Source organism: Pongo abelii, chromosome 6 (assembly GCF_028885655.2).
Source record: "Pongo abelii isolate AG06213 chromosome 6, NHGRI_mPonAbe1-v2.0_pri, whole genome shotgun sequence".
NCBI lineage: Eukaryota > Metazoa > Chordata > Mammalia > Primates > Hominidae > Pongo > Pongo abelii.
The window spans coordinates 151,885,470-151,907,008 of record NC_071991.2 but is presented as its reverse complement, the minus strand read 5'-3'; the positions used below and the strand labels follow the sequence as shown (position 1 = coordinate 151,907,008).

The 21,539-nt window shown below is 43.3% G+C and overlaps 1 protein-coding gene across 2 annotated transcripts in view; it reads right to left on the bottom strand.

Annotated features, from left to right (window-relative positions):
• DPP6 (dipeptidyl peptidase like 6) overlaps positions 1 to 21,539 on the bottom strand; it is an 863,103-nt gene that overhangs the window by 575,156 nt on the left and 266,408 nt on the right. The window contains exon 1 of one of the 2 annotated variants that reach the window (XM_024249876.3): positions 19,838 to 20,257. The exons of the other annotated variant lie outside the window; for it this stretch is intronic. Coding sequence (XP_024105644.2) covers positions 19,838 to 19,894 — 57 coding nt within the window. The 5' untranslated portion in view covers positions 19,895 to 20,257. Of the gene's footprint in view, positions 1 to 19,837; positions 20,258 to 21,539 lie in introns of those variants that run through there. 2 annotated transcript variants of the gene reach the window in all.

Below are 21,539 nucleotides of genomic sequence, written 5' to 3'. Positions count from 1 at the left end.
TTTGAAATAAAGGTTTAAAGTCAGTCCCAGAAGGAATTGTGGGCACTTAAGGCTCAAGATTATCAAGGCCTGCCATGAATACTCTGGAGAGCAAGTACTTTTTGTCATTAAGGGGTTCCCAGAAAACTTCTATTTGCTATATAGCCCCTACATCCCATCTGAGCAGAATGGCTGGTGAGACACTGGGTGGTGCAAGGAGGGTGGAGTGAGGAGACCCATTGGGGCCCAACTCTGCCAATTCCCAGCCAGTGGGGGTCTGGGTACCTTCTCTCACTAAGCTTTCATTTCCTATAGAAAACGGAGACTGTAGGCCAGGCACGGTGGCTCATATCTGTAATCCCTGCATTTTGGGAGGCCAAGGTGGGAGACTCACTTGGGGTCAGGAATTTGAGACCAGCCTGGCTAATATGGTAAAACCTTGTCTCTATTAAAAATACAAAAACATTAGCCAAGCATGGTGGTACACACCTGTAGTCCCAGCTACTCGGGAGGCTGAGGCAGGAGAACCGCTTCAACCCAGGAGGCAGAGGTTGCAGTGAGCTGAGATGGGGCCATTGCGCTCCATCCAGGGGCAACAGAGCAAGACTCAAAAAAATAAAAATAAAAAAAAAAAAAAAAGGAAAGAAGAAAGAAAGAAAGAAAAGAAAATGGAGACAATAAATCCCATCCTAAGAGTTTGTGAGGACGGACCCCATAAACACCAGGCCACGAAAGGGCCGGGGGACGCCTGAGGCTGCAGGTCAGGTCAGCTAGCATCACGGTTTCCATGTCAGGATAAGATTCAGGATGTTGAAACAAGACGTGATTTCCTGCCTGGGCGAACTGAACGAGGTGCCCCGTCAGGCCAGGAAACACCCCCAACCCGGACATGGAGCCTGGTGCCTGGACTGGTAACAAAAGGTGAGTGCAATCAAGTAGGGCAGAGGGAGACCCGGCGGTCATGCTGGATGGAACCTGGGAGGGGAGATCACAGCGGGGTCACCCCGTGGTAAGAGGAAGAAGCCAAGCTGAGGCTGGGTTTTGGGTTCTGATACGGGCCACAGAGAAGTCCAGAGAAAAGGCCAGTGGAAACCCATCTGGCATCAGCCTGCATCTGCATGGAAGGGGCAGAAGTGCAGTGAGAATGATTCAAAGGGGGAGCACACGAGCAAACACAACTTTGATTAAATTATCTGAAACATAATGGAACAGAACAAAGGGTACTGGAGCAGAAAGGCTAGGAGCAGACATCAGCTCCCCAAGCAACCTGCTGTGCATGTAGAAGGCAACTGTGAACAGGAAGTACTAGGCAAGTTATTGTAGTAATCATAATTAAATCAATCCGTAGGCCATCATCAAACAGAAAATTAGATATATATTCTATTTCTTCCATGAACCCCACCCACTTTGTTCTCTGCTCATGGTTCTGTGCTGATTGAAGAAATGGTTCATGGTACTCAGTGTTTCCTCTTGGTATCACTCCTTTTAAGTGTCAATGGAAAATATGGGTCTGCATATATGTGTATTTTACAATAGAGATTTTGTAGTTTTCACCTGTACTGTCTCACTTGTACCTCTCATTAGCTTTCATCCATATCAAACCCATCAGATGTTGGCGAGAATGAAATCAAATTGCTTTTATTTCTTTCAAACTGCAACCAGCTCAGATCAAAATATTACAAACTCATGGGAATCAGCTAAAAAGGAGACTCAGAACCTCTATGGCAATTTTATGGAACAGCATGGCTCCCCCTTGTCCCAGTGTTCTGAGGGTGACAGAGGAAGAGGAAAAGGAACTAAGGTTGAAATCTGTAAAAATAGCAAGCTCAAATAGCTCAGAGACAAGTATAATGTTATTCCTGGAGTTCTCCTCTCAAGACAGATGATTCCATCCACTTAGACCAGAGATGGCAAATGGGTCAATAAAACTTCATGGTTAGGGGACCAAAAGCAGCAAGTGCTCAACAGAAGTTAGTTGACGATGAAAATAGACATGTACCTTTTGTGGAGAGCTTGACGAAATCATCTGTCATCAAGGTCAGAGCTTGTCCCAAATAAATGCCTAAAGCCAAAAGGATCTCACACTCACACAGTCAACGGAACACTTGCTTCATATGCAGGCTTCATATGCAGCCCTCATTTCTTACAGCCTTTTATGCAAAAGTACTTGCTTTTTTTTTCTGTTTTAATGCAAACTACAGTGTTTTAGCTTTAAGCCAACTGTGCCAATTTAAAGAACTATACATAAACTCCAAAAGAGACTTTCATGATAGAGCTATCTTGGAAAAGTGAATCTCGGAAATGAACAATATCCTCACAGTTTTATTGTCAAGCTTACAATAGCCCTTCATGTTTAAATACGTTATAAACTTTTCCAAGATGTGCATGGAATGGTATTTCATTTGGTTTTGAAGTTTCTTTATTATTCCATTGATTTTTTTTGAACAGGGCTAATGAGCTCACTCTCTTCTGCAACCAGGCCAGCTTCTGGAACACACTATAAAACAGAAGGTCTGATCACAGTAATACCATCTCGGTTTGTATGGTAGTACAGTCATAATGAACTTTTACACACATTACCTGATTTGATTTTTGCTCATGGCGTTTGAAACCAGGTTGATAACGTCAGTTGTGTGATATAAGTACAGGCATTGAAGCAGGCATATTTAGCTAATGTGAGCATGTTTTATGTGTCAAACACCTTGAAGGCAAAGACTACAATGTTTACTGCCTATAAACCCCCTCTCAGGATATGATACTTCTCTCTGCATAGTATATACCCAGTAAATGCTACTATCTTCCCGAGTACACCTGGAATTAAGAGATTTGCTAGAGTCGAGGAAATGTTCTGTTCTATCGGATGCTGCTATGGTTTCAGGAATCTACTCCTGTTTCCCCTGCCACTGAAAACTGTTAAGTTCCCTGAAGGAGGAGGTCAGGTCTCACGGTGTTTGTAATCTTCTACATTGCCTAAGGTCATTGGAAAATTAATTATTAAGCACGAGTCTCTTCATGGCACCGAATATCACAGGTATAAAGTTTTAGACCAAACGAAAATTGTCTTCCTTCTGTAGTTGACTCTTTTGCTTATCCAATGTGCTTCTCAAAGTGTCAGAGCATGATGGGGTCTGGGTTAGAAATGGCAGAGTTAGTCAAACTGAGCTTATTTTGCCTAAATAAGAAGAAATGGAGAACAAGCTTCTACAAACAAAAATGCACATTGCATCCTAATGTGATGGGAGCACTTTAAGTCTATTTCCTAATTGTGGGGTTTTACAGCTCCGAATGTGGGCTCATACTGCTTCGTTCCCAGGCCAGATGGATGATCTAGAGGTGGACCCGTAACTTTAGCCAGGGCTGGCAGAGTTCTTCCGTGGGCCTTTCCAGGCTGAGCTGAGGAGGTAGGGGAGGGTGAGGGTCTGCTCTTCTAGAGAACTAAGCTGGGGGTTGGGGGTTGGGGGTGTGGTTGTGGAAAGGGCTGAGAGAGGCCTTCTCTATATGAGGGCAATAGAGTGCCCACAGGAGGGGAGCAGCTGCTGCTCTTTCCAGGTGTGGGTTTTCAGCCTTTTGCAATTCTGTGTCAGCTACCACAGTATCTTTCCCTAAATCTCACTTTTGCCTTAGACAAGAGTCTAAGGCCACTATCTGCAGGGAAGAGAAGCTCCTCTGTAAAGCCATGTTCAATTTCTTTTTTTTTTTTTTTTTTTTTTGAGATAGAGTCTTGATCTGTCACCCAGGCTGGAGTGCAGTGGCACAATCTAAGCTCACTGCAACCTCTGCCTCCCAGGTTCAAGCGATTCTCCTGCCTTAGCCTCCTGCGTAGCTGGGATTACAGGCACCCGCCACCACGCCCGGCTAATTTTTTTGTATTTTTAGTAGAGACGGGGGTTTCACCATATTGGCCAGGCTGGTCTTGAACTCCTGACCTTGTGATCCGCCCGCCTCAGCCTCCCAAAGGTGCTGGGATTACAGATGAGAGCAACCGTGCCTGGCCGCCATCTCCAATTTCTAATCTTCACTGATCCCCAACAAGCGATAATGAAGTAACCAGGGTGAAAATCTCCATGATGGTTCCTAGCCCTCTCCTAACTTCCTCTTCAACTCCAGCTGTGGGACCCCTGCACCCCAGACCCAGTGTTCATCTTAAGGAGGGTAGAGAGGGATACAAGGAGAGCAGGTTTTGTAAAATTATAGCATTTTTTCTTTTTTTTTTAAAGACAGGGTCTCGCTCTGTCACCTAGGCTAGAGCACAGTGGCGCAATCACAGCTCACCGCAGCCTCAATCTTTTGGGCTTAAGTGATCCTCCCACCTCAGCCTCTTGAGTAGCTGGGACTACAGGCATGCACCACCTGCTAATTTTGGTATTTTTTTGTAGAGATGGATTTTTGCCATGTTGCCTAAACTGTGGAACATTTTCTTTGGTGAAAGCTGCAAGTGTAAATTCTATCAATGCAGAAAATAATCAATGCCTAGAGCACAAAGAAGCTGTTAAATATTAATATTCTTATTTTTTCCATTGGATCCTTTGTGCCTAGAAGTCTGCTAAATAACTAGCAGTTGCTCAGTACATATTTATATAGAATAAATACTACCCTTTGCTCAGAAAGTTGTCAGCAAATATTTATAATAATAAACACTACCTTTTCTAAAACTCTAGAAAATTACTACATTTGCCAATATAAGTTCAAACAGGAGTACAATAGGGGCCTGGCACAGTAGCTCATGCCTGTAATACCAGCTCGTTGGGAGGTCGAGGAGGACGGATCACCTGAGGCCGGGAGTTCGAGACCAGCCTGGCCAGCATGGTGAAACCCTGTCTCTACTAAAAGTACAAAAAATTAGCTGGCCATGGTGGCACATGCCTGTGGTCCCAGCTACTAGGGAGGCTGAGGCAGGAGAATCACTTAAACCCTGGAGGTGGAGGTTGCAGTGAGCCAAGATTGCACTGCTGCACTCTGACCTGGGCGACAGAGGAAAACTCTGTCTCAAAAAAAAAAAAAAAAAAAAAGAAGTACAATTAATTGGTTATTTTTTCTCTTCATAATATGGATTATGCATACAGTTTCTACTGTCTGGAGATGATTCTCATTTTCCTGTAGAATTGAAGACATTAGAAGGTAGGAGATAGTTTTTGTGAAAACCAACTACGGAATGGAGCGGCCATGGGAACTTCTGGACACCAGGGTCCCTTATGGAGACAACACTAGACATGGGGCCGGCCTGAAGTGAGAGGCACCATCGGTGTAAAGCATACATGCCATTCCAAAGACTTGGAGTGGAAAAAGCAAACATAAAATGTTTCATTAACAATTTTTATATTGCTTCCATGTTGGAATAATAGATTTTTGAGATATTAGATTAAATAAAATACATGGTAAAATCATTTCCATCTGTTTCTTCTTAATTTTTAAGGTGGCTAGTAAAATTTTTAAATTACATAGTAGTTCATGTTGCATATATATATATATATATATATATATATATATATATATATATATATACATATTTGAGATATTTGAGACAGAGTCTCGCTCTGTCACCCAGGCTGGAGTACAGTGGTGTGATCTCGGCTCACCGCAACCTCCACCTCCTGGTTCAAGCAATTCTCCTGCCTCAGCTTCCCCAGTAGCTGGGACTATAGGCACCCACCACCACGCCCAGCTAGTTTTTGTATTTTTAGTAGGTACTGGGTTTCGCCATGTTGGCCGGGATGGTCTCAATCTCCTGACCCCGTGATCTGCCCACCTCGGCATCCCAAAGTGCTGGGACTACAGGCGTGAGCCACCGTGCCCGGCATGTTGCATATTTTTTGAGACAAAGTCTCGCTCCTATTCCCAGGCTGGAGTGCAGTGGTCCGATCTCGGCTCACTGCAACCTCCGTCTCCTGGGTTCAAGCGATTCTCCCATGTCAGCCTCCTGAGTAGCTGGGATTACAGGCACCCGCCATCACGCCTGGGTAATTTTTTGTATTTTTAGTAGATATGGGGTTTCACCATGTTGGCCAGGCTGGTCTTGAACTGCTGACCTCAGGTGATCCACCCGCCTCGGCCTCCCAAAGTGCTGGGATTACAGGCATCATTCACCGTGCCCAGTGTCATGTTGCGTTTTTGTTAGCACTGGTGCTGAGTGTTATACAAATATAAAGCAGGATTGTTGCCCTATTCTAGACATTAAAATTATGCAGAGAAAAAGAGTCTTAACCTTGTCTTTAAAAATAAAAATCTCGCCTGTGTTAGAGCAATTTGAAGACAAAAAAGTGTTTTATTTCAATCCTAACAATAAAATGGTCTTTGTGTTTTTACATGAAATAGATAATCATTAGGTATAATTTTTGTTGTAATAAAATCAGTAAGACTGTTGGAGAAGTTCATGAGGACAAGCGCAGAGAGACTGCACACAGGCATTCCATGGTGTCCAGACTTCATTACTCTCCCCTGACATGGCAGACACCTCCTGCTGCTGGCCCTGGGGGCCACATAAAGATCATCACACAGCCCCAAACCAACACACTCTAAACCAGAACTGCAGAGGAGGGTAGGCTGGATGAAGAACACACATGCCTGTGCATGAGCCCATCACCGACATCAACGATCCTCACTGCCAACACAGAAGCTACCAGACAGCATGGCCCTCAAATGGCCAGGCTCTCCAAAGCTGTTTCTTTTTTCTCTAACATATAAGCTCATGCCATGGCTTGTGGGGGGGTGTAGGGGGGTGGGGGAAGGTGGGAACTCAAATGCTATTACACTGTTACTACACTCTACATACTGAGCCCAAGAAAGAAAGAAAGAAATACACCTGAATAACAAAGGACAGAAACCCAGCTCTCCATTCCAAACTTATAGGTACAACTTATCCTCTTTCAGTGATTTCTGGTTCTGTTGCAATAGGTGTGAACTGGGGCACCTTTAACTTGCTCAACAAATGTCAGCCAAGGGATTTATGTTTCCAAGAAGTTTTATCAGTGTACAAATCATTTTCAAAGGACTTTCCATGAAGTGATTCCAAGCTTTTGGTCTTGGTATTCGGGGGCTGGAAGAGAGGTCGGGAGAGCAAGTGAGGGTGTGGTTGATAGGGGTGTAATTGATTTGTGGCTTAATAACTTTTTCCCTAGGTCACTCTCGTTATCTCTAAATCGATTATACCTCTTTACAGGATAATGTGAGAAAGTAATTGGCATTCCTAAGCATATAAAGAGTGAGAAAGAGAGAGACGAATATTGAGTCCTATGTCATTAACAACTCTCATATACATTTCTAAGTACAACTATATAATTAATACATAATCTCTGTGAATATTTTCAATGCCCAACACTAGATGATTTCAGACCAGAAGTGAGGATTCCCGCACAGGGTAAAGCTTATACAAAATTTTATTTTTTGAAAATTTCAAAATCTCCAGTGTTATTAGGAATTCTCTGTATATTGTTGAAATTTAAAATACTGGATCAACACATAAACTACCATATTATTAAAAGTTATTTGGAGTTTCATGAAATGAAGATTTGAATCAAAAACATAAAGTTAGTATTTCCTTTATTTGGCATGCGTTTGTTGAGAATATGTCATTCAAGCCATGAGGTTCATAAAATACACAAGCCAGACTCTCCACTCACAGCAATCTTGATCTTCTTTGGTGTTTTTATTGTATTCAATTACTGTCTATTCCTTTAAGCATAATTTTCTCAATTACTGTCTGTTACTTTAAGTATAATTTGTGTTTCAAGCCAAGCCAAAACAATTATATAAACCTGAAATTTTCAGCAGAGATGTTACAGAATAAAAAATGATAAAAATTCTAATTACACATCCAGTCATTACTGGGGCCATAATTCTTCAGAATCTACGTTCAGTAATCTAAAACCAAGTATCACTATTAGATTTCAATAAGTACAAAATACAGTCTATTTTACATGCAATTATATACACTAGCTGCTTGACAACTTCAGGTTCACAACAGTATCACTATAGAACTAAGTAAAAGAAGTATCTACGTCGCAAACACATTTTTGACAATGAATACACCACAATAGAGCTTCAGGTACCTTAGCATAATGGTGCAGCCACGTGTCTAAGTGAATTTAATAAAGTCAAAAACTGCAGACTAATTGCTACAACTGTATCTTATTTTCTGCCCAATTAATTATTTATTTATTTATTTATTTTGAGACAGAGTCATGCTCTGTTGCCCAGGCTGGATTCCCCATGTTAGCCAGGATGGTCTCGATCTCCTGACCTTGTGATCCGCCCGCCTCAGCCTCCCAAAGTGCTGTGATTACAGGCGTGAGCCACCGCGCCCGGCTTTCTGTCCAATTTCAAGCACAGCTGCAGTGAAGGAAAAGTAAACTACTTTATTCAGTGCAGCAAACCCACTTCATTGGAAGTAAATCTGTGTCCATTTAGCAAAGTCTGTCCTGTAGCCAGATTGGTGGGGGCAGGGAGACAGCCAAATCTTTGACCCAACTCATATAATCATGCTTCTGCTTCTTTACACCTTGGGATACTGTAATTACCATACTGGTAACAGTCACAGCTGTTATTAGTCAAGCACTTGCTCAATGTGGAAACTGAGGTTACCCAACTTGTCCAACGCTGCCTACCTAGCAAGTGCCAGAGCTGGAATTTAAACTCAGACCTGTCTGAATCCCAGGCTGGTGCTCCTTCTCCTGTACCACAATCCCCCCACTGTACATGTTACAGTTTCACTAACTCATTCATTTCTGTGTAAGAAAGCATTTCACCCTATCACCCACACCTGAAATCTCTCCTGAACCTACAATGACTCATTAAAAATTTCTACAAACTTCCCCAAGCCAGACCCAGTAGAGGGCAACTGAGGCAAACATTCCAGAACTTTGCCTTCCTCTGATCTTGATCCCCCATCTTTCTTTCCTCAAAGCACTTCTCCAACCTGAGAAACAGAAGATCAACCCAAATGTTCAAGTCTGCTTTTTCTCTGCATCTCTGCATCAGAGAAGGTGGTTCAATTAGAACTTATTTTTCCACTTCAACAACTCATTTCAGTGGATGGAGAAGACTTGAAGCTTCTGTTTCAACAACAAAAAAGGGCTTTGGTGATGTAAAATGCCCATTTTTCAACAGTTCTTTGATTTCTGATGGTTTTCTTATCTATACAGTTGGTAAATGAGAGAATATTCACTTATCTTATGGAGATGAGTCACAGCAAGACTGAATGTTGATGCATGGCTGGTGGCTGGAGTGAATAGTTCATGCTTCTGTGGCAGAGAAATGTTTTGGGGTAGGACAGGTGAGGGTGGAGTGTTGGGAAAGGAAGAGTGGCAATGACACTTTAAACAATAGGGAAAGCGAGGAGAGTTAGCAATTCAGAGGGGATTTGATTTCTCTATAGGGCTCTGAAAATTTGATTACTTTGTTCAGTGGTTCATTTGATGAATAAATAGTAAAACCACAGACCCTCAACTTTGTAGATAACTCAATAGAGGAGGTTTAGAGAGGAGGACACAATTCATTCACTCACTGATTCATTTAGCACACAAGTAAGTGGGTCACCATTGTGCTTGGCGTCAGAGATACAACAAGTAACGTGGCATGTTTTGTGTCCTTCAGAAGCTTATATATGTGTGTCAACGTACAGGAAGTACCATATTAAAGTCTTGAGGTCTTCCATACTTGGGGTTCTTAGTCAAACTGCCCCCTATGGAGGAAGACACAGCCATGCATCCCAGGCTGAGGCCACCATGTAGTTGAGGACAGAACCATATTCCTTTAGCCTTTAATCACCCGACATGGATCACGGTCCATTACCTACCACTTCTGGGATCTCCTACCCATTGCTCCCTTACCACTCTCCTCGGCCCATTCCAGCCTCTTCTACATGCTGTGCCTCCCTAGCACAGCCCCCAGAGGTGATGGCTGCTGGTCAATATCTATGTAAGCTTTGAGCACTGAGTACTTTCCTACTGATGTGTCTTAAGACTGTGCTAGCTTGCTGGGGACCATGGTGACCACAGAGACGCTCAACCTGGAGTCCACAGACAGAAATGAAGTGAATGTGAACCTTAGGAACTCAAAAAATTGTAGGGATTTTCCTGGCAAGCAGACCTATGGCTTTCATCAGATCCTCAAAAGTGTTAATAAGCAACATACTTTCGGTTCATTTTAAGCTTGTGAGCAAATAAAATTTCCAGATGTTTCAACATCTGAAGCCCTGCTGGGCCAAAGCCCCAGTGTGTACAGGTGCTGTCCTGGGATTCCTCTCCCTCACACTCACATATTCCCACACCTGTTGTATAACTACTACCTTTGAGGTTATTCAGCTGTAAGATGACATTGAAAATTAACTACTGCATACTTCCAAAGCATGCATAATTTACTATTTGTTGCTTCCTCTTAAAAATTGGAGAGACAAACAATGGTAACATCCTCATTATTTTCCTTGCTTCAAAAGCAACTCATTAAATAATGAATTACTCAAATATGACAGATTGCTATGAACAACCTTACGCACCCAGCACTGGTGCAATAAAAAGAAGAAATGGCTGTGTTTGTCCATGAGATGTGAAGAGGAAAAACTGCAGTAGGTTTGATTTACCTGGAGGACACAAACCTTTTCTTAACTGACCTCCAGGTGAGAATTTGTTAACCCATTCATATTATCTAATTCCTTTATTTCCTTTGCAGTTGCCAGTTAACAGTTTTTGTGTTAATCTTCTTGGCATATTATATTTCCCACGTTTCACTCAGGATTGCTTGATTTGGAGAAAAAAAAAAAAGAGCGAGTTGTGTTCTGAATTTGCAGCTTGCCAGCTGTATGATTTTGGTAATTTACTCAACCTCTCTGAGCTTGATTTTACTCCTGTGCAAAATTAGACTGCTGAATTACATGTGTGGTTTGTGAGCTGGGCTCCCCCATGCCGTGGGGCTCTGCTGACACATGTCAGGGGCACTAAGCCAGCACGTTCACCACCTTCACATACCAGTCTTGGAAAAGACGTGCCCTTTGGAAAAGGGCTTTACGTTACTAAAACAAAAGTCCAAAGATCACTGGGCAAGAGGGGCTATAAGATGCTTTAAAAGTCAGACATTCTATGATTTTGTAGAACAAATCATCTTAAAAATGGAACATGAGCTCTGACCAAATGCTGAAAATAAGAAGACTAAGTAGCATTGGGATGTCAGCACATAGTAGGTGTTCACTGAATAAGAGTTTGAAATCTCCATGCCAAGAACGGCATTCCGTGTTTCTATATTTTGTTTTTCACAGCAACAGTGTGACAGGAATCATCCCCATTTCATAGATATAGAATCAGTCCAGAACTGTCCAATATCCCTCAACTAGCAGGTGGAGGAGCTTGGATCAGAAGTCAGGGGCATCCATGCCAAAGCATAGCAATTCTCCCAACTCCCCCGTAAGTTAGCTATTGGCAAGTCAAGGGTCAAGTCTTCATCATCCCAAGCCTAGTAATGAGCAGAAATAATTAATAAAATGCATTAAGGGAGCTTTTGAGACATTACAGCTTCATGGTTTTTAATGGCAAAATAGTTCTTACCTGCCAAAGTTCTCTTATTGGTTAATCTCTTCTTTAACCAAGTCATATGTACCATATGACCTGGTGTTCCAGGCATGGCAGACTGCATCAAAATGAACATCAAAATATCTGGCTCATCAAAATCAGAGCCAGAAGTTGCATTAATAATTATATCATCTTCCTAAATGTTTCTTTCTCAGGCTATTCCAAGAAGTACTACATATATATGTAAGGGGGTGTATGTGTGTGTATATATATATATATACATACACCATGTCTTAAAATATCTTGTTGCTTCTAGGTAAACTTGAATTTATTGGTGAAATAACAAACTCTTTTTGCTCTTTGAAAGCCAGAAGTTTCTAGTCCCTTTTTTCACCTATCAAAACATGCCTAGATTAAATAATCACATTCACAAAATGAAATTTTGATGTCCAAGTCACTCCTCTGGTTTTAACTATTTCACAAACACCTGTTCTCTTAAGCCAGAGCCTCTTGTGCCAAGTTCAGACTTCCTCCCTGCCTTCTAGAAATTTACGAGCCTACTGCTGTTTTCCATTGTATGCTTTCAAAACACTTTCATATCACAGTTCCTGTTTCTGTTTTCCCAAACCATCTCTCTGTGCCCCTGCAGCCACATTCCACCTTTCTCCAGCAGACCGCTGGCTGCACCTTGGGTCCAGGCACCCTGGATGGGGACTCTTCTGCTCTCTCCTGACCTTGAGCTGTTCCCATCCAGCTCTCCTTTCCCCCTACCTCGGCTCTCCCGTTACTATTTATCAAAATAAAAATCTTCCTTGGATCCAATATCTGTCTAATAAGTGGATGGGATATTAGGCAGACTATTAAAATTAAAAATATGTTTCCTTCCCTCTCCCACTCAGAGGCCTGATTTGAGATACATACTTAGTGTCATAATTTTGGAATCCCTACAGTGAATGCTATAACAACTTCAAATATTCTAAAAAGAATGAAGAATTTCAAGAATCACTGCTAGAGAATAAAGGAATAAATTATTTTCATTAATTTGAAAACATACATCACTACTATTCAAGACCACCTCTGTCACATATTATTTCCAAAAGACAAAACATGGAATATGCTTTGAATAATTTTTGGTTGTAATCTTACATCTTGCTGTGGGTAGCCTATTCAAAGTGTTGAACCAATCCTTTTTAAGAGAATGAATTACCATTATCTCCAAGAGAAATCTTATGAGCATGTCCAGAAGATGGACTTCGGCCTTTTAAAGTGTTTTGAGAGAGTCCCACCATCACCACGGTGTTCCCATTTTAATCAGCAGATTTGGCTTGTTTCCCATCCCCCCCTCCGCCCACACACACACGGGCACACATACAGATATTTTTTAAAAGCCTGTGTTCCAAATTAATAACTTAGCAGCTTGAGACGATGCTTGAGTCTTGTTCAGTTTCACACTGGGGAAAGCAGTTTTTCTTGAACTCTGGCAGGGGAAGTTAAATTTCTTAAAAATTGATCAGATACTAGTAAAGGAATAATACATACATTGTCACTAAAAATCTGAGGAGCAAGACTTTATTATATCAGCAACTGCTTTGTAAAGCCATTGGTGGAGAGCTGCATTCAGGATCCCAGCCACCAGGATCAAAGGGGACCCACAGCACTGACTCCATGCCTGTGCATATTATGGCAGTTTTTCCTAAGAAGGAATTGCTGCACATTTCAACACTATTACCATCAAATCCTCCAGGATTTGAAAGCAGAAAGCAGCAACAGGATCTGTAATTTGGTACTTGCCTGATACAAGACCAGCTCTAATGTGAACACAGAATGAACAGATACCTCCAGGATGTGCACAGCCTGTTGAAGATTTAAGGGGTGCCAAGACTGTCCCCGCTGTGACCTCACCTTCATTATTCCTTAACAACGTGACTAAATATTTTTTCTTCCATCAGGTCTTGCCACAACTTTGTGCCTGAAATTTCCACCATTAATAATTGCATTGGGTTTTATCACCAATAGCTATGGTTGAAATTGCAAATGCTCTCAGGAAAGTACTGCATGACACCCACCTTACACTTTTTGTTTAAAGATTGGATTTTTCTCAGTCATTTAGCAAGGCCCAGGTGGAACAGCACATGGAGCAGTTTTGATAGAAGAGTCAAGTATGAGAAAATGGTGCTAAACCGTGGGTACCAGTGGAGATTAAGGGCCTACCCGGGATGTAGCAGTAAAGAGTCCTGAAAGGTCAGCAACAAATGGGGATGGGAGTAGGACAGAGAATAAACTTTCTGGATTTGATCATTCTACCTGGGCTGTGTGTGTTGAGACCTCTCCACTCCCCACTTCAAGAAACACATGCTATCAAAGTCAGGAAGGACTTCAGGATATCAGCCCCATGCAGAATTGCACCAACAAACAGGATTGCGATTTACATCCCACCCAGATTTTTTCTTTTCTTTTTTTTTGGAGACAGGGTTTCGCTCCATTGCCCAGGCTGGAGTTCAGTGGTGCGATCACGACTCACTGCAACCTCGACCTCCCTGGGCTCAGGTGATCCTCCTACCTCAGCCTCCTGAGTAACTGGGACAACAGGCATGCGCCACCACCATGCCTGGATAATTTTTCTATTTTTTCTAGACATGGGGCTTTGCCATGTTGCCCAGGCTGGTCTCAAACTCCTAAACTCAAGCAATCCTCTCTCGTCGGCCTCCCAAAGATTGCAGGTATGAGCCACTGCACGCGGCTCCCCGTGCAAATTGACATGGTTACCTACTTCCATGATTTAAGGCTATGGGATAACCAAGCCTACATCTTCAAATAAAACCACTTTAGTTTATTTTGTTTTTCCAAACAGTGTCTGAAACAAGATGATACACCCCCCACCTGTCCGATCTTTTACAAGCAAGGACGTCAACCATTGACCTCTCAGAGCTTATAGAGAATCACTTTCTCCCCGAATTATATACTCTTCCTCAGGTTTTAGAACTCTGGATCCACAGATTCACTCTGCCCTCTCTTTCTCAATGACAGAGGGTGCACGATGCCTACTGCAAAACTAGATCAGTGAGTGCCAAACACAGGCACAGCTCATTTCCATAAAAGATAATAACGCTACAATTCCCGATGAGGCAGAGACGGTGACTGTTCATTCCTCTAAGTGATTAGCATCTTAACACTTTCCATGTGCACACTGGAGCTAAGATGTTTCGGTGAAGGTTAATGAAAAGCACCCTCCAGCCCTCACGTGTTCTCCATGGAGCATTTGAAGGTTTCGACTACATCTGCCCTGGTAACCACAGTATCGAGAATGAGGGGGGAGGATTTCGTTTAATGGAATGTCAGAATAAAATAACAAAATGCATTTAATGCACAGAGAAAGCATTTTAAAAAACAAAACAAAACAAAAACACTGTTTCCATTGTTTTGAGTTTGGGTTGCACCAAAAGCCAATCTGGTTTGTCCTTGCCTACCTTCAGGTACAGCCTTTGCTCTCAATTGTCTGGGCTTTCATTTGATGTGCTAAATGGCACTTGCTGATTTGCACCTTTTAGTAAGTTGGTGACACGGATCCCAAAAGATTGTGAACTACCTGTCAGCGCATGCCGCCTCCAGGCTAGTTGCTTGCTTGCTTCCTCATCATGTTGTTCTCTTTGGTAACAAGCAAGACATCCCTCCTCTGAGGACAGCACTGTACCAGCAAAGCTCTTTCCCTTCCCCAAAGACTCCATGCTGCTCCCCATCAGCTCAAGGACCCACTCTGGTGTTCCCAGTAGGGAGCTCTGGTTCTGGACCTGCTCTCTGTAGGATATCCAAGACTTCCGAATTCTCTCCTCAAATCCTTCACACATCAGCCCATTTTGCAGCCAAACTCCATCCTGTCTCCTGGCTCTGGAAGTCCATGAGTCCTAGATGTACTTCTACACAATCCTAAGAACCTGGTGTCCCTATTCTTTAGCAGTTCCTTCAAGTTTTCTTTTTATCTACAGAGTCTTAGATAATTTAGACCACGCGCAGATGGAATTTAATGTACGTGAGCATGGCTGCTGCATCCAATGTCCCTGTGAACTGTGAAAGGGCCACCAACCCCACCCCATGCCCTTTTTGAACGGCAAAAGGACCACCTTCCCTATTGGGACTCCTCAATAGTTATGTGCACTTCCTAATATTGAATCTTGTTTCTCTGTGTTCTTTTCACTTCTTTTTTTCCTGTTACCACGTTTATCTTAAATACGGATGTCTCACATTGCCTTTTCCTTTTAATATGGTTACATAAAAAATTTAACTCTCATAATGGTCAAAGTTAGACCCTCTCTTTCAGGATTTACTGCAAGAAGCAACGAGATCAAATTCAGAGAGCAGTGGACAGGAACATCAGAAATCCTCTTACTGGGTTATTACCTATGTGCCCTTCCGGGAGGCCACCTAACCTCTCCCAGAATTCATATGCATTTTAATGTCCGCTCTATGGAATCTGTTGTTTAAAAATTTCTACTCATTTCAAAAAGTTCTTCTGTAACGGCATTATTATATATGTTCAGACACCTAATTTAAGTTATCAGTTAATACTAGGTCCTGGGGCTCATAATTTAATAGAACAGACACATTGGGAGTTATCTATTAGGATTTGTACAACTTGAAGAAAACTGAGAAGCAACAAAAAACAGCAGTCACATATACAAGGTGTGATGAGAACAGCTGATTTTCAGGTCTAAGGAAGTTAAAGATGTGACTGAACATATAACCAAAGATCCAAGTTAGCCAGTGGAATGTAGGCTATTTCCATGTGAGAGGAGGTTTTTCTGGAGATCTTTTGAGGAAAGGCATATTCTCACACATTTGTGAGATTCCTGAGCACAAGAGCATGAACTAGGACCAACGAGTGCATTTGTGGGGTCCTTTCCAACTCTGATTTTGTGACACACGAGGTGTGCATGTGTGTGACTGTTCATGTGTGTGCATGTATTTGTGTGTACACGTGCATGCACACACATACATACACATGCACAGAATATGCTAGGAAAAACTTATCCCTGCGTAATATTTGAGCAAAAATGTGTCCTGGCTTATTGCAAGCAGAGGGAATTAAGTTTTCTGTCTTCTCTTAATAGCTTTACTGATCATTGCTTTTCAATTTTAAATCATTTGAAATGGAGATAGTATGTATTAAAATAAATTCGCACTTTTATTTATTTTAAGGGAAAAAATCCCTTAATTTGGTTTTCTAAGGAAGAGTTTCATTTGCTTGTGAGAATATAGTAAATTTAAGCCAAGCTTGCCTCAGTGTTTTTTCTGGGTCCCTCACCAGGCTTGCCTCGGTGCAGGAACAGAGGTCAGGTGCAGCCAATGCTAAGCTATTTTCACCGAGGAGTCTCAGTATCACCTGATTGGCTTCAGAGCCAAAGGATCAACTCACTTCATTCAGATTAAAGTACATATTGCTTCCAAACATCTCTGGGTTCTCAATACTTCATTTTAAAATAAACTTTAGCATCTCCAAAGAGAAAGAGAAATAGTCTCCCAGAAGCCAATTCTCCTTGTTACTCTGGCTTGTTTATTTAGTATCCTTTAAAAAACAAACCAAAAATCCCAAAATACTCTTTATACATATTTTTTTTAGCAAACAAGGTAGAAAAAAAACAACAATCTCTAACTAATAGTAAAATCTTTTTTTTTCTAATTTCCCCCCTAATTTGAGGCCATCCTCGGCACACAAAAATTATTTCCACCCACCACCCATATGCCTGGTTTCCAAATACCAAGGCTGGTAAAGAAACTCACTTTCCTCTGTTCATTTGCTAAGAAGTAATGGGTAGTCTATTGCAGTAACCAAACAGCTGGAAGGATGTTGGAGATGACATCAGGCTCCATTCAATCCCAGTTCTCTGGTTAATGCCTCACAAGATGAGGATGTGAGGTGCCACTGAGTTTCTCATAAGAATCAACACTTGGTGATTTGCAGGCAGTCACTGAGTTAGCACAGTTTAATGATCCCCTGCTTCAAAACCAAACCACAAAGCAGCAATCCTCTCTCTCACTCAAAAAAAAATTAAAAAAAAAAAGAAACATATTCCTCTTTCTCGGTTTCCCTACACATTCCTACTAGCCTGGGAATAGAGGTATCCCTAAAGTTTCGTTAGCAACAAGGAAAATAAAATAAAGAATGGAGAACTCATTAAGAGTTCTGCAGTCTAAGCACACAGAATAGTTGTAATACCTTTCAAAATTATATATATTGCAGGAATAAGAGACCGTCTTTGGGGATTTTATTTTAGGAGGTTATTTACCTCTTTATGTTCTAAGCAGTGTGTTAAGACCCCAGGTAAGGGTCTTCTCAAGGTATATACACTTGAAATGTGGGGTTTTCACCCCCTGTCCCATCTGGCTTATCTTATCCCTGCTGTTTCCCTCTTCATTGTACTTCATGGTGTGGGGGGGGAGTTGTTCATTTTTTAGGGTCGAGGTGACACCTCTCTGAGGAGGGAGAAAAAGGGGCTTCCCAATTGCATGGGATGAGGACAGCTGCTTCTTCTGGGTGTCCCACCTGCTCGCTGTAGCCATGGCTGCCTCTGCTCTTCAGTTTTATACCAGTTTAAGCCTTCTCCGATTGAACAGGTTCAAGGACACGGGATTTCCAATGATAAAAAGGTATAAAATCAAACCAAGAGCTCATAGGTCCTCCAAAACCCTCACCCTAATTAACTACTCCCACTCTTCTGGCATGCTGAAGTATCAGGCAAAATAAGAGCAAATTTGTACAGGAAACAAGGGATTTCTTTTACATAACACAGATTGGGCTTCTGACTCCCAATCCTTGGGTGTATTGGGTGTAGACCTATGAACAGCAATGCACTCTTTCGTAATTATCACTTCTCTCCCATGGTCAGGGATGCGACCTGAGTCCTGGTTCAAGCCTGAAAGCCCAGCACACACTTATTTCATAACTAATGAGGCAGGAGAACTGTAACAAAAAGAAATCCGGTTAATTACAGAATGCTAATTTAGTGTGGAAATATTTCTTTATTGAGCAAATATTCTGTGGAATTTTTGAAAGGAGGAGGGTTTGGTTTGTCTATTTTGAGCCTGTCAAGCTATACTGAGCATTAACCCTTATGCACACTGTCACACTGAATATAAAAATTTTTAATGTCCATATTTACAGAATCTTCTTCCCAGATGAACTAAAACTTCATCTAAGTTCTTTAGATGATGATAATGATGGTACTAATAAAATGGCCCCCTTTTATTGATAAATGGGCTTTGGGAAATGACCCCACTAAATACAAATCCAAACTCATCTTCATGTAAGTCTCTGAAGAGTTGGCATGGAATTCTGTCACACAATGTCCTCAAGGAGGCTCTTCACCTTCCTGAACTCTAAAGAGGTGGCCTATCTTTGCCCTAATCCTAGCAAATGAGATCCAACAGCAACCCTAAAATAAATAGGAGAAGTCAGCTTATGCTGTTGATTTACCACGCTTGAGCAAACTGCTTTGTGAATCTATTGGTGTCTCCCAGGATCTATTTTAACGATCTGCCTGAGGTGAACTGAGCAGTGATTAAAAGACAAGAACCCTCAAGATCTCCTAAGAAGGGAATTACAATGTCTACACGCGTGGTGAAGCGGCTGGCTGATTCACCTTTCCTCCCTCACTCCTTGAGCCTCTGCAGACCGTGGTCTTCTCAGGACAAGGCAAGCGGCCTCCCTGTGCCATGTGGGACCCATGCAGCCTTCCTCGTCCGCGGCCAGCCCTTTAAACCTGCACCTTCTCGGCCGAGTCCTCCTTTATCCCAACCGTCCATCCTTCGGCTTCTCTAGCAGGGACAGTTTGCTCTTGAGAGAAACAGGAGGAAAGGGCCACGAGGTATCCAAAGAAAAGTCCTTTCAACAAGCTCATTTTCTTTTGACTTGTCTTAGAACCAAAGCAAAGTCCTGTTGGAGGGTCAGAATACGCTGATGTTTTTGGCTACACCCCTCTTCCCCCAAGTTACAAAGTACTAGCTGGGAACCTTCCCAGGGAACACGTTAGATCTGGTGGCTCTGTAGAGAGAGGCCTTTGTCCAGAGGTGTTTCACATCAAGTTTACCTTGACAGAGGCTCCCTGTGCCTGTACCTTAATCATCAAACCAGGGCGCCCTTTAGAGAGAGAAGCCAGGGAGAGGAGAGCGGCAGACTCCAGCAGCACCCAGCACTTTACGTCTCCTCCCAGCTTCGTGGCTCAGGGGGCCACAGTCATAAACCAATCCAAAATACAAAATTCTTCACTAAATACATATCCTCCCTCTCTGTCTCTGTCTCTGTCGTGCACACACATATGCACGCATGCACACTCACTCACACACTTACTGACCCCCACAAGCAGCATTACCTGTTCCTGCTGCTGCACGGATTTCCCCGAAGCGCTTGGCTCCTTGGCTGTGGTCATGGTCTGTCCAGGCGCTTCCCACCACCGGGGCAGGTGGGGTCTGACGGCGAGTTGGGAGCCACCAGAATCCAAGCGGTAAGGTGAGGAGGAGTGTGATTTTAGTCCATACTTCCGAAATCACAAGGCTATTTTGGGGAGGATGGGGGAGGGAGGGTGGGTAGACAAGCCGAGTTTGCTCTTTAAATGCAAACAGCGGAGAGAGGATCCGAAGCAGGAAGCTGCCGCTGCTTAGTGGGGCTTCTCCAATTAGCATCAGCCTCTGCAATCGCCACAGAAACAATGATAACTGCTTAGCAACCGGCAAGTGGCGGCTGGGTGCAGGAAGGGGACCCGAGTGATGCGCGCTGCCTCCTCGCCCGCCTCCCGGCCCGGCGCGCACGGCGCATGCTCCGGCCGCCCGCTCAGCGGGGCTGGGGCTGGGGCTGAGACTGGGGAGGGGGCCGCGGAGGCAGCCACTGCCGAGGAGACGCCGCGCCCGCAGCCACAGCCTCGGTCACCGCATCCATCAGGGCCCCGCGCCGCGCCCGGGTGTCTGAACCTACCGCCCCCACGCAGGGCGCGCCAGACAGCGCATACCTGGACAGGGGGCAGGGGTGGCCCCAGGAGGGATGCCCTTTGTTTTTTCTTGGTGCAAAGTGTCTGATGCGTGTTTGAGAAGGAAGGGGGTCTGGGAGCACCGGAGGCAGGCAGCTTTTCTGTTTGCCCAGTGGATTTGGCAGGAACACTGGTTGTTGAAATCTTGGGCTTTATTTTCCTTAAAATTCAGAAAACTTATGTTCCATCGTTAGAATCAAAGAATCTACATTTCTCTAAGAGAATCAACCAGGACCTCAAGGGTGTTTGTCCATTAAAAGAAAGACAGGGAGAGAGAAAAGAAAAAAAAAACATTCCAGCCTGTGTGTTGACCTTACAGAAACATGAGGGCTCCCCACTGTGTCCTGAGCTCAAGGAGAAAGAGACAAAGCAGGACAGGAGATGGACTGTCCAGCACTCCCTGCCTGAGGGCAGAGACTGCTGTCGTGTCCTGACCCAGGTACCACTGCCCCTGCCTGGCTCCCTGCACCTGAGCAGACAGTTAGTGGGTAGAGCGGAAATGCAGGTGGCAAACTCTAAGGAAAGTGCAATCAGCCAGTCATTTGCAGGTGGGAGTATCTCCTGGCCCTCCAGAAGAAGCTCAGAACTCAGTGCCCAGAGGCCTGGCACTGTTCCTCTGCACTCCGGGCAGGTGTGTGGCCAAGCTCCCTGTTGATGCATTTCCCACTCCTGGTCTGGAACCTCTACTTTCACCCATTGGCACTTGGTCACAGGCATTCACTGGCCTGAGAGTTTAGCCATTTATATATACGGGGAACTCTCAATAATAAAGTCCTTCGGGCCAGGGCCTGAATCGATCGCTCTAGTCTTTGCACCTCTGTGATGCCCAGTATAGTTCCTTACAGAAAAGAGGCCAACTAGACATGTTTCCATTTAAAAGTTATTGAAGATTTCCCCTTGTTCAGCCCCTTTCCGATGCCCAGCTGGCACTGCTTCCCGCCCCATCATTTTACAAAAACAAACCAGCCAGCAAAATGCAAGGCACTGTGTGCTTCTTTGGAATTGATGGCTGAGCCCAAGTCATGGCAGAGTGGCTGGTCAGCTCTACCAT